This window comes from Pristiophorus japonicus, chromosome 21 (assembly GCF_044704955.1).
Source record: "Pristiophorus japonicus isolate sPriJap1 chromosome 21, sPriJap1.hap1, whole genome shotgun sequence".
NCBI lineage: Eukaryota > Metazoa > Chordata > Chondrichthyes > Pristiophoridae > Pristiophorus > Pristiophorus japonicus.
The window spans coordinates 36,093,621-36,108,963 of record NC_091997.1 but is presented as its reverse complement, the minus strand read 5'-3'; the positions used below and the strand labels follow the sequence as shown (position 1 = coordinate 36,108,963).

Sequence of the window (15,343 nt, the reverse complement as noted above, 5' to 3'; positions counted from 1 at the left end):
AATTTGGGTCTCCTTATCTAAGAAAGGATATACTTGCCTGGGAGGCGGTGCAACGGAGGTTCACTAGACTGATTCCTGGGGTGAGAGGGTTGTCCTATGAGGAGAGATGGAGCAGATTGGGTCTATACTCTCTGGAGTTTAGAAGAATGAGCGGTGATCTCATTGAAACATACAAGATTCTGAGGGGGATTGACAGGGTAGATGCAGGGAGGATGTTTCCTCGGGATGGGGAGTCTAGAACCAGGGGTCACAGTCGGAGGATAAGGGGACGGCCATTTAGGACTGAGATGAGGAGGAATTTCTTCACTCAGAGGGGGGTGAATCTTTGGAATTCTCTGCCCCAGAGGGCTGTGGAGGCTCAGTCTTAGAGTATATTCAGGGCAGAGATCGATAGATTTTTGGAGCCCAGGGGAATCGAGGGATATGGAGATTGGGCAGGAGTGGAGCGGAGCAGGCTCGAGGGGCTGAGGGGCCGAATGGCGGAGCAGTCTCGAGGGGCCGAGGGCCGGGTTGCTCCTATTTCTGTTGTTATCTCTGTAATCTCCTCCAGTCCTACAATCCCCGCGATCTCAGCGCTGCTCCGATTCAGACCCCTGAGCATTGCCGATTGCCATCGCCCCACCATTGGCCGGGCCTTGGGCCGCCTTGGTCTCCCTCCCCAAGCCTCGTCCTCCTCGAGTCACACCCTGCCAGCCTCGCCCTCCTCGAGTCACACCATCTGAGCCTCGCCCTCCCCGAGCCTCGCCCTCCTCGAGTCACACCCCCCCGAGCCTCGCCCTCCGAGTCACGCCCCTCGAGCCTTGCCCCCGCGAGCCTCGCCCTTCTGAGCCTCGCCCTCCCCGAGTCACACCCTCCCCGAGCCTCGCCCTCCCCGAGTCACGCCCCTCGAGCCTCGAGCCTCGCCCCCCCGTGCCTCACCCTCCCCGAGTCACGCCCATCGAGCCTCGCCCCCAAGTCACGCCCTCCCCGAGTCACGCCCCTCGAGCCTCGCCCCCAAGTCATGCCCTCCCCGAGCCTCGCCCTACCCGAGCCACACTCCTCGAGCCTCGCCCTACCCGAGCCTCACCCTCCCCGAGCCTCGCCCCACCGAGTCACGCCCTCCCCTTGCCTCGCTCTCCCCGAGTCACGCCTCACGCCTCTCCGTGACTCGCTCCGTGAAGCCTACCTTGTGGGCAGGCCAATATGGTGCGGTGCCTCAGTAACACTCCGGCCAAGTGGCTTGGGAGGTTGTAGGCGCTGTATAAACGCAGCCCCAGTTGCCCTGGTTTCCTGGGTCCACCCCCAAGATACCCGTGTCCCTCCCCGCTAGTTACCCGGACCCGCCCCCTGGTTACCCGGGTCCCGCCCCTAGATACCCAGGCCCCGCCCCCTAGTTACGCGGGCCCGCCCCCGCACTGTGACGTGCCGCTGCTGATGCGGCGCGAGGAGCGGCGGGAGCAGGATGGAAGTCAAGATTCACTTCGAGTATTGGTGGGTAAGCCCGGGCCCGGAGCCGGAGCCGGAGCCGGAGCCGGGGTCTGGGGCCCAGGCCTGGCGGAATGGCATTGTGAGGGAGCCCGAGGCCAGGGAGCCGGGGCGTGTGAGGGGACCTGGGGCCGGGGCGTGTTGAGGGGGCCTGGGGCCGGGGCGTGTTGAGGGGGCCTGGGGCTGTGGTGGGGGGTACCACCGAGACCAGCACCATGACGGTGACGCCTGCTATTGTTAGTGGTTCCCATTTGGAATGGCGCGGCCGCCTATTAGCAGGCCTGTTATCCTGCTTGTTCCAGAGGTGTTCCTGTAATTATCAGGTGTTTTAATGCAGTAGATAGGGAGAAATAACTTCCAGGGGCAGGAGAGTCGGGAAGCAGAGGACACGGATTGAAGATGATCGACAAAATAACCAGGGCGGGGGGATGAGATATTTCACACAGCGAGTTGTGATCTGGAAACCGCTGCCTGAAAGGGCGGTGGGAGCAGATTCAGTAATAACCTTTAAAAGGGAATTGGATAAATACTGGAAGGGGAAAGATTTGTTGGGGTTTTGGAGAAGGAGCGGGGGGAGTGGCACTGATTGGGTCGCTCTGTCACAGAGCTGGTACAGGCACGGTGGGCCGAGTGGCGGCCTCCTTGTGCTGTGTCATTCCATGAATTCTCCTTACTTCATCAGATTCTGTGATGTTTTGCTTACTGTGGTTTGTCATTCATCCACAGGCTGCCCTGTCAGTGCACTCAATATATACTGTACAAAAAATGCCTGGCAGCATTGGTACAGAAAAAGGTGACTGATTTTGGTGCAGACCCTTTGCCAGAAGTGGCAATGTGTTGCTTGGCTTCGTTGTGGCAATTCCCCCTCCCTGGCCGTGTCCAAGGACCACCTCTTCAATACCGCCATTTGACTCATTGCTTGTGAATTATGCTAGAGGCCAGGCGGTTTCTCTGTTGTGTGGCTACACATTTGTTGAGACCTGGGAGAATTTGGGGCCGGGAGGAGTTGGAACACACTTCATTTGTTGCACACTGTTTACAGGTTTGTTGCAGCCCAGCAGAAGCCTGGGGGACCTGTCACCTGCCCTTGTCTCCCAGGGAATGGGTGGGGAGAGGAGGGTAAACCTTTCCATCAAAATAGCAAAGCTTGCACAACATTATTGTGACAATTATTATGTGTTGGTTGCCAAGGGGCCTCTGACAAACAGCGTGCGAAGATGTTTTGCAACAGCTGAGTGAAGAGGGTGGGGCAATTGTTTCCCCGATAGGAAGCCTGGGTCGTTGAGGCCCATTGTGCAGTCTGAGATTCAAGGTTAGAAACATCTACGGCGCTCCCTCGGTACTGCCCCTCCGACAGCGCGGCGCTCCCTCGGTACTGCCCCTCCGACAGCGCGGCGCTCCCTCGGTACTGCCCCTCCGACAGCGCGGCGCTCCCTCGGTACTGCCCCTCCGACAGCGCGGCGCTCCCTCGGTACTGCCCCTCCGACAGCGCGGCGCTCCCTCGGTACTGCCCCTCCGACAGCGCGGCGCTCCCTCGGTACTGCCCCTCCGACAGCGCGGCGCTCCCTCGGTACTGCCCCTCCGACAGCGCGGCGCTCCCTCGGTACTGCCCCTCCGACAGCGCGGCGCTCCCTCGGTACTGCCCCTCCGACAGCGCGGCGCTCCCTCGGTACTGCCCCTCCGACAGCGCGGCGCTCCCTCGGTACTGCCCCTCCGACAGCGCGGCGCTCCCTCGGTACTGCCCCTCCGACAGCGCGGCGCTCCCTCGGTACTGCCCCTCCGACAGCGCGGCGCTCCCTCGGTACTGCCCCTCCGACAGCGCGGCGCTCCCTCGGTACTGCCCCTCCGACAGCGCGGCGCTCCCTCGGTACTGCCCCTCCGACAGCGCGGCGCTCCCTCGGTACTGCCCCTCCGACAGCGCGGCGCTCCCTCGGTACTGCCCCTCCGACAGCGCGGCGCTCCCTCGGTACTGCCCCTCCGACAGCGCGGCGCTCCCTCGGTACTGCCCCTCCGACAGCGCGGCGCTCCCTCGGTACTGCCCCTCCGACAGCGCGGCGCTCCCTCGGTACTGCCCCTCCGACAGCGCGGCGCTCCCTCGGTACTGCCCCTCCGACAGCGCGGCGCTCCCTCGGCACTGCACTGGAGTTTTAGCATGGATTTTGAGCTCAAGTCTCTGGAGTGGGACTCAAACTCATGACCTTCTGAGTCAGGCGAGTGACCAACTGAGCCATGGCTGACAGGAAAGTTTGCAAACTGTAGCCAGCGTGAGCAGGTGACCTACTGGAATTCTGTCTCCGGCGAAGCTGATCGAGGAGTCCTCGTAACGTGCTGAGAATTTAACCTTCGTGTGACACAGTACTCAGATAATTACAGCAACTGCTTGTGACACCGTTAGGTCTGTCCGATATTAAGTGAAGTTTGAAACTGACTCTCGTGTCTTTACCGTAGTGGTGCCTGAGGGTACGAGCCCCGCTATCAGGAACTCGCCAACACCATCATGGGGACGTTTCCTGATGCGGTTATTTCTGGAGAAATTGGGAGACAAGGTAACATCAATACTTAACACTGTCCATTCAGCTAATGGCTAACTTCAGGTGGGGGGTGGGATGATTGCGGAAGCCCTCATTGGCCCCATTGAGCTTCGTACAGCAGGAGCAAGAACAGGTGACCTTGAACACCAGTCAAGGATGAACTGTAAGGATCTGTTCTTTGGGAATTCCTCTGTCTGCCGTAGTAGCTACCTGGCTAACCTGCAGAAAGAGAAAGACTTGCATTCATGTTGCTGCATCCCACTGAAATACTTGCCGTACAATAAATTATAATGGAGAGCAATGTCTCTGCTTAGGTAGGGACGGTAGCCTAGCAGTTATGTTACTGGGCTAGTGATCCAGAGACATGAGTTCAAATCCCACCATGGCAGCTGGGGAATTTAAATTCAGATCATTAAATAATTGAATAAAAAGCTAGTATCAGTAATGGTGACCATGAAACTAACGTATTGTCATTAAAAACCCATCTGATTCTGAAATGGCGGCTCACCACCACCTTCTAAAAGGCAATTGGGGATAGGCAATAAATGCCGGCCTTGCCATCGTCGCCCAAATCCCGTGAATTAATTTTTAAAAAATGTGCCGCCAATTTGCACAGAGCAAGATCCCAAAGTGAAACGAATGGCTTGTGTTTGGGTGCCATACATTGAACAAGGAATGATTCCAGCACCTTGGGAAAGCTCAGGGAGATCTCCGCAACATCCATCAGAAGCACCAGGAAAGGTAGGCAGGACTTCAGTTTAATGTCTCATCCAAAAGACGGTACCTCCAAGGTTGCAGCGCTTGGTTGGTGCCGCACTGGATGCAGCGCCCATTTGGTGCCGAGCTGGGTGCGGCGCCCGGTCGGTGTGGCGTCCGGTCGGTGCCGGGCTGGGTGGTCAGCTGAAATTGTGGGCTCATGTCCTGGAGTGGGTCTTGAACTCATGATCTTCTGACTGAGCCAAGCTGCTACTATTTAATCACTTTATGATCCAACTTGCTGTTCGAACCATAGAAGGCGGCCATTCGACCCATTGTGTCTGTGGTGGCTCTTTGCTGGAGTATTCCAAAACCGATCCCCACTGCCCTGCTCTTTCCCCCATAGCTTCTCTGCTTCAAATCTTTATTCAATCTACCCTTTAAAGATGCAATTGTCTCTGCTTTAACCACTCCTTGTGGCAAAGCATTCTCCAACAAACCCTCCTTTTATTTAAAAAAAAAACACATCTCTGAACCCCTCCCTTCACTCTGTGACAATGTTAAATTGGTGACCCTTCCTCACTAACTCCACAACTAAACAAAATAGTCTTTCCCGGTTCATTATCAACACTCTTAATGATTGTAAAAACCTGCAGTAAATCTCCTCGGCCTTCCCTGCTCCAGTGGAAACAGTCCCAGTATCTGACGTCGCTCCTCATTACTAGAGTTTCCTTCTCCTGGGGATCGGCACTGGACACTCTTTCTGCCTTTAATGTCCTTTCTATAATATGCTGTTTTGTTTTACTGGCTTGTTATGAACTTTGTCATTTCTTACTGCATTTACCGGTATGTGCTAATCCCTTTTTACTTATGGGTCTCTTTTCTCTTTGAAAAAAGGCTGAGGGGTGACCTAATAGAGGTCTTTAACATTATGAAAGGTTTTGCTAGAGAGGATACAGAGAGAATGTTTCCACTTGTGGGGAAGAGCAAAACTAGAGGCCATCAATATAAGATAATCACCAAGCAATCCAATGGGGAATTCAGGAGAAATTTCTTTACCCAGAGAGCGGTGAGAATGTGGAACTCGCTGCCACAGGGAGTGGTTGAGACGAATAGCATCGATGCATTTAAGGAGAGGCTGGACAAGCATACGAGGGAGAAGGGATAGAGGGTTATGCTGGTAGAGTTAGATGAGGAAAGACGGGAGGAGGCTCGAGTGGAGCATAAATGCCGGAATGGACTTGCTGCAAAAGCTTCTGTAAATATGTGAAGAGAAAAAGATTAGTGAAGACAAACATAGGTCCCTTGCAGTCTGATTCAGGTGAAATTATAATGGGGAACAAAGAAATGGCAGACCAATTGAACAAATACTTGATTCTGTCTTCACAAAGGAAGACACAAATAACCTTCCGGAAGTACTAGGTGACCGAGGGTCTAGTGAGAAGGAGGAACTGAAGGATATCCTTATTAGGCGGGAAATTGTGTTAGGGAAATTGATGGGATTGAAGGCCGATAAATCCCCGGGGCCTGATAGTCTGCATCCCAGAGTACTTAAGGAAGTGGCCCTAGAAATAGTGGATGCATTGGTGATCATTTTCCAACAGTCTATCGGCTCTGGATCAGTTCCTATGGACTGGAGAGTAGCTAATGTAACGCCACTTTTTAAAAAGGGAGGGAGAGAGAAAGCGGGTAATTATAGACCGGTTAGCCTGACATCAGTAGTAGGGGAAATGTTGGAATCAATTATTAAGGTTGAAATAGCAGCACATTTGGAAAGCAGTGACAGGATCGGTCTAAGTCAGCATGGATTTATGAAAGGGAAATCATGCTTGACAAATCTTCTGGAATTTTTTGAGGATGTAACTAGTAGAGTGGACAAGGGAGAACCAATGGATGTGATGTATTTAGACTTTCAAAAGGCTTTTGACAAGGTCCCACACAAGACATTGGTGTGCAAAATCAAAGCTCATGGTATTGTGGGTAATATACTGACGTGGAAAGGGAACTGGTTGGCAGACAGGAAGCAGAGAGTCGGGATAAACGGGTCCTTTTCAGAATGGCGGGCAGTGACTAGTGGAGTGCCGCAGGGCTCAGTGCTGGGACCCCAGCTCTTTACAATATACATCAATGATTTGGATGAAGGAATTGAGTGTAATATCTCCAAGTTTGCAGATGACACTTAACTGGGTGGCGGCGTGAGCTGTGAGGGGGACGCTAGGAGGCTGCAGGGTGACTTGGACAGGTTAGGTGAGTGGGCAAATGCATGGCAGATGCAGTATAATGTGGATACATGCGAGGTTATCCACTTTGGGGGCAAAAACACGAAGGCAGAATATTATCTGAATGGCGGCAGATTAGGAAAAGGGGAGGTGCAACGGGACCTGGGTTTCATGGTTCATCAGTCATTGAAAGTTGGCATACAGATACAGCAGGTAATGAAGAAGGCAAATGGTATGTTGGCCTTCATAGCTAGGGGATTTGAGCATAGGAGCAGTTGTACAGGGCCTTGGTGAGGCCTCACCTGGAATATTGTGTTCAGTTTTGGTCTCCTAATCTGAGGAAGGACGTTATTGCTATTGAGGGAGTGCAGCGAAGGTTCACCAGACTGATTCCCAGCATGGCAGGACTGACATATGAGGAGAGACTGGATCAACTGGGCCTTTATACATTGGAGTTTAGAAGGATGAGAGAGGATCTCATAGAAACATATAAGATTCTGACGGGACGGGACAGGTTAGATGCGGGTAGAATGTTCCCGATGTTGGGGAAGTCCAGAACCAGGGGACACAGTCTTAGGATAAGGGCTAGGCCATTTAGGACCGAGATGAGGAGAAACTTCTTCACTCAGAGTTGTTAACCTGTGGAATTCCCTGCTGCAGAGAGTTGTTGATGCCAGTTCATTGAATATGTTCAAGAGGGAGTTCGATATGGCCCTTATGGCTAAGGGGATCAAGGTTGTATGGAGAGAAAGCAGGAAGGGGATAACTGAGGGAATGATCAGCCATGATCTTATTGAATGGCGGTGCAGGCTCGAAGGACCGAACGGCCTACTCCTGCACCTATTTTCTATGTTTCTATGAATGGCTTGTTTCTGTGTCGTATATCTGATGTAGTCCTATGTAAAAGTTCTATTCTCTTGATGTTTCTTGTGCCATCAGTCAGTGATTCTCCTGCAATAGGTGTGCTAGAGAATGTTTCATCATTTATTCCCTTCCTTCTGCCCTCCTATTGCTCTGTACCTCTGCCTTGGTGTGCCCATTAGGAACAGGAGGAGGCCATTCAGCCCCTCGAGCCTGTTTCTCCGTTCGATTAGATCACAGCTGATTTAGGCGGGAGCTTGGGGCAGAGGCTGTGCCCTACCATGGCACCGTCTTACAGCAGTAACACATTCCCTCTGCTTTGCCCTTTGTAAAGTGTCTGTGACTGCGGTCTGTAGCTGAGGGAAGGTATGCTGTGTGTGTAAATGAACTTTTCTGTCTCTGACTTTAGGCAGCTTTGAGATTGAAGTCAACGGGCAGCTGATCTTCTCCAAACTGGAAACCAGCGGCTTCCCCTATGAAGATGATGTAAGTGGCAAGTTTAATCCTGCCAAGACAGAACAAATCTGAACAGAGTTGGCTGCCCAGCCCCGCCCGGCCCTGTTCCTCACTATGTATCACACAGAATTTACTGCACGGAAACAGGCCATCTGGTCCATGCTGGTGTTTACATAGAATTAGGAGCAGGAGTCGGCCATTCGGCTCCTCGAGCCAGCTCCGCCATTCGATAAGATCATGGCTGATCATTCGCTCAGTGCCCCTTTCCTGCTTTCTCTCCATACCCCTTGATCCCCTTAGCCGTAAGGGCCATATCTAACTCCCTCATGAATATATCCAATGAACTGGCATCAACAACACTCTGCGGCAGAGAATTCCACAGGTTAACAACTCTGAGTGAAGAAGTTTCTCCTCATCTCAGTCTGAAATGGCCTACCCCTTATCCTAAGACTGTGTCCCCTGGTTCTGGACTTCCCCAACATCGGGAACAATCTACCCGCATCTAACCTGTCCAGTCCCGTCAGAATGTTGTATGTTTCTATGAGATCCTCTCTCATCCTTCTAAACTCCAATGTTTTAAGGCCCAGTTGATCCAGTCTCTCCTCATATGTCAGTCCGGCCATCCCGGGAATCAGTCTAGTGAACCTTCGCTGCATTCCCTCAATAGCAATAACGTCCTTCCTCAGATTAGGAGACTAAAATTGAACACAATATTCCAGGTGAGGCCTCAGCAAGGCCCCTGTACAACTGCAGTAAGACCTCCCTGCTGCTATTCTCAAATCCCCTAGCTATGAAGGCCAACATACCATTTGCTGCCTTTACCGCCTGCTGTACCTGCATGCCAGCTTTCAATGACTGATGAACCATGACACCCAGGTTTCGTTGCACCTCCCCTTTTCCTAATCCGCCTCCATTCAGATAATCTGTCTTCGCGTTTTTGCCCCCAAAGTGGATAACCTCACATATATCCACATTATACTGCCTCTGCCATGCATTTGCCCACTCACCTAACCTGTCTAAGTCACCCTGCAGCCTCTTAGCATCCTCCTCACAGCTCACACCGCCATCCAGTTTAGTGTCATCCGCAAACTTGGAGATATTACACTCAATTCCTTCATTGATGTATATTGTAAAGAGCTGGTGTCCCAGCACTGAGCCCTGCAGCACTCCACTAGTCACTGCCTGCCATTCTGAAAAGGACCCGTTTATCCCGACTCTCTGCTTCCTGTCTGCCAACCAGTTCTCTATCCACGTCATTACCCACAATACCATGTGCTTTGATTTTGCACACCAATCTCTTGTGTGGGACCTTGTCAAAAGCCTTTTGCAAGTCCAAATACACCACATCCACTGGTTCTCCCTTGTCCACTCTACTAGTTACATCCTCAAAAAATTCCAGAAGATTTGTCAAGCATGATTTCCTTTCATAAATCCATGCTGACTTCAATAAGATCATGGCTGATCTTCAACCTCAACTCCACTTTCCCGCCCGATCCTCATCGCTTTATTCCCCGAGAGTCCAAAAATCTATTGATCTCAGCCTTGAATGTACTCAACGATTCACTGCCCTTTGGGATAGACAATTCTAAAGATTCATCACCCTCTTGAGTGAAGAAATTCCTCCTCATCTCAGTCCTAAATGGCCGACCCCTTATCCTGAGACTGCCCCCTGGTTCTAGACTCCCCAGCCCGGGGGAAACAACCTCTCGGCATCGACCCTGTCGATCCCCCCTCAGAATCCTTTCCTGAGTTTATGTTTATGCTCCACACGAGCCTCCTCCCAGCTCTCTTCCCCTCACCTTGTCAACGTATCTGACAAAAGTGTGGAATTCTCTGCCACAAGCCATTGTTGATGCAGAGTTCATCGATCCTTTTAGAATGGTAATTAGGCAGTTAGTTTAAAAAAGAGTAATATAAAGACTTTGTGGGGAGTGAGGAGAGTGGGATTAGGCCAGCCGGTTCATGTGGAGGAAAGCCCCAGTGATGGGCTGAATGGCCTGTTTCGGTGCTGGAATACCGATTCCTCCTTCGGGTCTATATGTATTTAACGGGAGGCTTGATGCGTACATGAGGGAGAAGGGAATAGAGGGATACGAGGGACACGGTGACAGGTAATTAGTGGGAGGAGCATAAACACTGGCATGGAGCAGTTGGGCCAAATGGCCTGTTGCTGTGCTGGATTCGCTGAATGGCAGCAAAGATCAATGCAGGTTACGGTATCCAAAGTGCTCTCCTTGTGCACCGTCCTATATCTACAAAGGATATCGAGCGACTGGAGAAGGTGCAAACACAGGTTTCCAGGGATGATACCAGGAAAGACAACGGGCTGAGGCTCTTCTCTCTAGAAAATAGAAGGCTGAGGGGGTGACCTGATGGAGCTCTTTAAAATGAGGAAAGTGATTGATAGGGTAGACATGGAGAAAATGCTTCCACTTGTGGCAAGACCAAAACAAGGGGCCATATTGCCTGTGATTGGGAGACAGGGAGACAGGCAACTGGTGGATCCACCATCGGATGAGGTATGGTGTCAGCGGGGTATTAGTAACACTCATGGGTTGTGTGTGGAGTTGTGCTGCTCCCGAGGAGCTCCTGGTGTGTGCTGTCTATCTAACGAAGGCCCAAAGCTGTGCTCATCTCTTGTTGAAGTACTGTTCCAATGGCCTCCTGCCCGGCCTCCCATCTTCCACCCTCCATAAACTTCAGCTCATCCAAAACTATGCTGTCCGTGTTCTAACTCGCACCAAGTCCTATTCACCCATCACTCCTGTGCTCGCTGACCTAGTCCGGCAGTACCTCAAATTTAAAACTCTCGTCCTTGTGTTCAAATTCCTCCATGGCCTCGCCCCTCTCTACCTCTGTAACCCCCTCTAGCCTAACAACCCTCCACTCCTCCAATTCTGGCCTCTTGTGCATCCCCCCATTCCCCTTGCTCCACCATTGGCGGCCGTATCTTCGGCTGCCTGGGCCCTAAGCTCTGGAATTTCCTCCCTGAACCTGTTAACCTCATTCTCCTGCTTTTAAATCGCCCCATAAAACCTACCCAAGCATTTGATCATCTGTGTTACTATCTTTATGTAGCACAGTGTCAAATTTTGTTTGATAGCACTCCTGTGAAGTATTTTGCGATGTTTTACTATGTTAAAGGTGCTATATAAATGTATGCTACTGTTGTACTTGTGAACTACAAGAATTTGTTCTTGCGGAAATGTGGGCACAAATATAAAGCTAAACTGCGAAGGCTGCCGTCACTGACAGTAACGCCTTTCTGTCGGGCTTGCCTTGTAGGCTTCTCAAGCTGTGCTGCTTGCTCCCTCTCTTACAGATCATGGATGCAATCCAGAAAGCCTCTGCGGGGGAGGAAGTGCAAAAGGTTGACAAAAGCCGCCCGCCTTGTGCTGTTCTGTAGTCCTGCCTCGAAGGTGCCTTCTCTTCACCAGCTGCAAACCTGGCACACTTACAGCGCTTGAAAATCTGCCTCCAAGTGTGTTCTTGTCCAGGTCCTGGAAACACACAAAGCCCAAGACAGTGTGATGTATTTATTTTCAGTGTAGTATTGTGATTTCAGACACTAGCTGCTGCTAGCACATTCTTTATTCTTTAAGGCTGCGGTTTAGATTTCTCTGCTCGCACATTGTGCTTCAGATATAACGTGTGATTCCTGCCTCTCTGAGCACGTCCAATTTCTTTGCCCATCCAAAGTAGCTTGCAAATCCCCGGTTTGCTGATCCTCCATTATGCCACATTTGTTTTCTCCCTGTAACAACCTCTGGGGCGGACACGGAGGCTGCCGTGCTCCCACTCGCTGTCCAGCCCTCGCAGCCAGCCACTGTTGCTGTAACCAGAGGACAATGCTGGCTACTCGTCCCACGCACCCGCTCACCAAACATTTGATCTCGCGTGGCATCTCCCTGCATAATGTGGCTGAGATTGAGAGGGGCACAGGGCAGTGGACCTATAGCCCTCTGCTCTGTTCCTGCAATGAGTTCCTGTTGATTGGAAGAACAGGAAATGCTAGATTAGACCCTGCTTTGCTCAGAGGGGCAGGCTTCTCCCCACTCCTGCCCTTCCATCTCTATTATTCTAAGTTTCAATTAGTGGAGTAAGAGGGATAAAGATTGCTGTGGAATGCGTGTGTTGTGGATCCATTGCCATCGTAGCTGTGTGGGGCAGCAAGGTAGTGTGACTCCTTCCCTCGCACGGTCTGTGACCATCCCCTGTCTGCCCCTTCGCCCCCTGTCTGCCCCTTTGCCCCCACCGCCTGCCCATTCTTCTCCCTTCCCTCCTCCCCCCGCCCCCGCCGTCTGCCCATTCCCCGCTGTCCATCACAGTGCATTGGGCTTTTCTCGAACAGCAGCTGCCGATTTACTGAAGTTGTTGACTTGCTGCAGGTTTAGAATCTGACTCTGTAAATGACTGTTTTAACTGACAATTAATGGTTAAAATATGAAGGGAAAGAGATGCCTTTTCTAACAGGACAGCAGGTTCACAATTTCAGTTTATTTTTAAATAAAGAATTATATAGTTTGCACTTGGCTGTGATAGAATCTAATATAATTAAACATTCTCACTATCCAAAGCATTGTTGTCAATTGTTTGTAAGAACAGAGATTAGTTCATGCTGATAATTGAAACCAGCTCTTGTCAGCCGTGGCTCAGTGGGCAGCGCTCTCACTTGAATCAGAAGGTTGTGAGATCAAGTCCCACTCCAGAGATATGAGCACCAAATCCAGGCTGACATTCCAGTGCAATACTGAGGGAGTGCTGCACTGTCGGAGGGGCGGTACTGAGGGAGCGCCGCACTGTCGGGGGAGCAGCACTGAGGGAGTGCCACGCTGTCGGAGGGGCATTACTGAGGGAGTGCCGCGCTGTCGAAGGGGCAGTACTAAGGGAGTGCCGCGCTGTCGGAGAGGCAGTACTGAGGGAGTGCCGCGCTGTCAGAGGGGTAGTATTGAGGGAGCGCAGCACTGTCGGAGGGGCAGTACTGAGGGAGCGCTGCACTGTCGTGGGGGCAGTACTGAGGGAGCTCCGCTGCATATGGCTCTCGGTCCCCGCCACAAACTCCGTTCTCTAGCTACTGACTCCATCCCTCTCCCTAACTCCTGCCTGAAGCGGAACCAGACTGTTTGCAACTTTGGTGTTGTATTTGATCCTGAAATGAGCTTTCAACCATATATCTGCAGCATAATTAAGACCACCTATTTCCACCTCCGTAACATCGCCCGTCTCCACTCTTGCCTTAGCTCATCCGCTGCTGAAGCCCTCATCCATGCCTTTGTTACCTCCAGACTTGACTATTCCAATGCACTCCTGGCTGGCCTCCCACATTCTACCCTATGTAAACTAGAGGTGATCCTAAACTTGGCTGCCGTTTCCTAACTTGCACCAAGTTCCACTCGCCCATCATCATTATCAATATACAGTCCCTCGAAATCAAGGAAGATTTGCTTCCACTCTAAAAGTGAGTTATCAGGTGGCTGTATAGTCCAATACGTGAATTACAGACTCTTAACAGATGGGACAGACAGTCGTTGAAGGAAAGGGTGGGTGGGGAACCTGGTTTGCCGCACGCTCCTTCTGCTGCCCACGCTTGGTTTCTGCATGCTCTTGGCAACGAGACTTGAGGTGCTCGGCGTCCTCCTGGATACTATTCCTCCACTTTGGGTGGTCATGGGCCAGGGACTCCCAGGTGCCGGCTTTATCAAGGAGGCTTTGAGGGTGTCCTTGAAGCATTTCCTCTGCCCACCTGGGGCTTGCTTGCCGTGTAGGAGTTCAGAGCAGAGCACTTGCTTAGGGAGTCTTATGTCGGGCATGCATACGATGTGGACCGCCCAACGGAGCGTACCCATCACCCCCTGTGCTCGCTGACCTACATTGGCTTCCAGTTAAGCAATGCCTTGTTTTCAAAATTCTCATCCATGTTTACAAATCCCTCCATGGCCTCGCCCCTCCCTATCTCTGTAATCTCCTCCAGCCCCACAACCCCCGAGATGTCTGCGCTCCTCTAATTCTGCCCTCTTGAGCATCCCTGATTATAATTACTCAACCATCAGTGGCCGTGCCTTCTGTTGCCTTGGCCCCAAGCTCTGGAACTCCCTGCCTAAACATCTCCGCCTCTCTACCTCTCTTTCCTCCTTCAAGGTGCTCCTTAAAGCCTACCTCTTTGACCAAGCTTTTGGTCATCTGCGCTAATTTCTACTTATGCGACTCGGTGTCAAATATCGCATAATACTCAAACGGCTTGGAACATTTCACTACGTTAAAGGCACTATATAAATACAAGTTGTTATACAGTGACAGACCTGTCCCCACCAGTACTGTACCCCTGTTATACAGTGACTGACCTGTACCCACCAGTACTGTACCCCTGTTATACAGTGACAGACCTGTCCCCACCAGTACTGTATCCCAGTGTTATACAGTGACCGACCTGTACCCACCAGTACTGTACCCCTGTTATAGTGACAGACCTGTACCCACCAGTACTGTACCCCTGTTATACAGCGACAGACCTATTAACCCGACCATCCTCTCCCCAGACAGACCCTGCCTTACCTGCTGAGTGTTTGCTGCATTCTCTGTTTCTATGAAAAGTACGAATCCTGCTTCTGATGAAGGCCTTTTCCTGGAGTGAAAAATGTTCCTATGCCCCCCAGCCCCAAATAAAACCTCTCCAGTTCAATATCTCACCGATTTCCCACTTTCCCCAGCAGCCCCCAATTTCCGTTGACGTGTTGTAAAATGGGGCAGTGTATTGATCACCTCCGCATGATGTCACTCACGCCAGATTCTCAGCGGGTACTCGGGGTCCTGAGCATCAGCGGGAACCCTGGCTATTCCCCCGGCCCCCAGCCTCTGCCGTTGCAGTGGTCAATGAGAAACACTGATGGCTGCAGTGTGCACCATCTGCAAGATGCATTGCAGCAACTCCCAAACCCGCGACCTCCACCACCTAGAAGGACAAGGGCAACAGGCGCATGGGAACACCACCACCTCCACGTTCCCCTCCGAGTCACACATCATCCCGACTTGGAAATATATCGGCCGTTCCTTCACCGTCACTGGGTCACAATCCTGGAACTCCCTCCCTAACAGTACTGTGGGAGCACCTTCACCACA

At 51.8% G+C, this 15,343-nt stretch overlaps 1 protein-coding gene across 1 annotated transcript; it reads left to right on the top strand.

Annotated features, from left to right (window-relative positions):
* The first annotated feature begins 1,363 nt into the window (after nt 1–1,363).
* selenow2a (selenoprotein W, 2a) lies at nt 1,364–12,803 on the top strand. Its single transcript, XM_070864629.1, has 4 exons — nt 1,364–1,470; nt 3,913–4,010; nt 8,181–8,257; nt 11,550–12,803. Exons 1-4 carry the CDS (start codon nt 1,442–1,444, stop codon nt 11,631–11,633), a joined length of 288 nt encoding a protein of 95 aa, XP_070720730.1. The 5' UTR covers nt 1,364–1,441; the 3' UTR covers nt 11,634–12,803.
* Nucleotides 12,804–15,343: the final 2,540 nt, after the last annotated feature.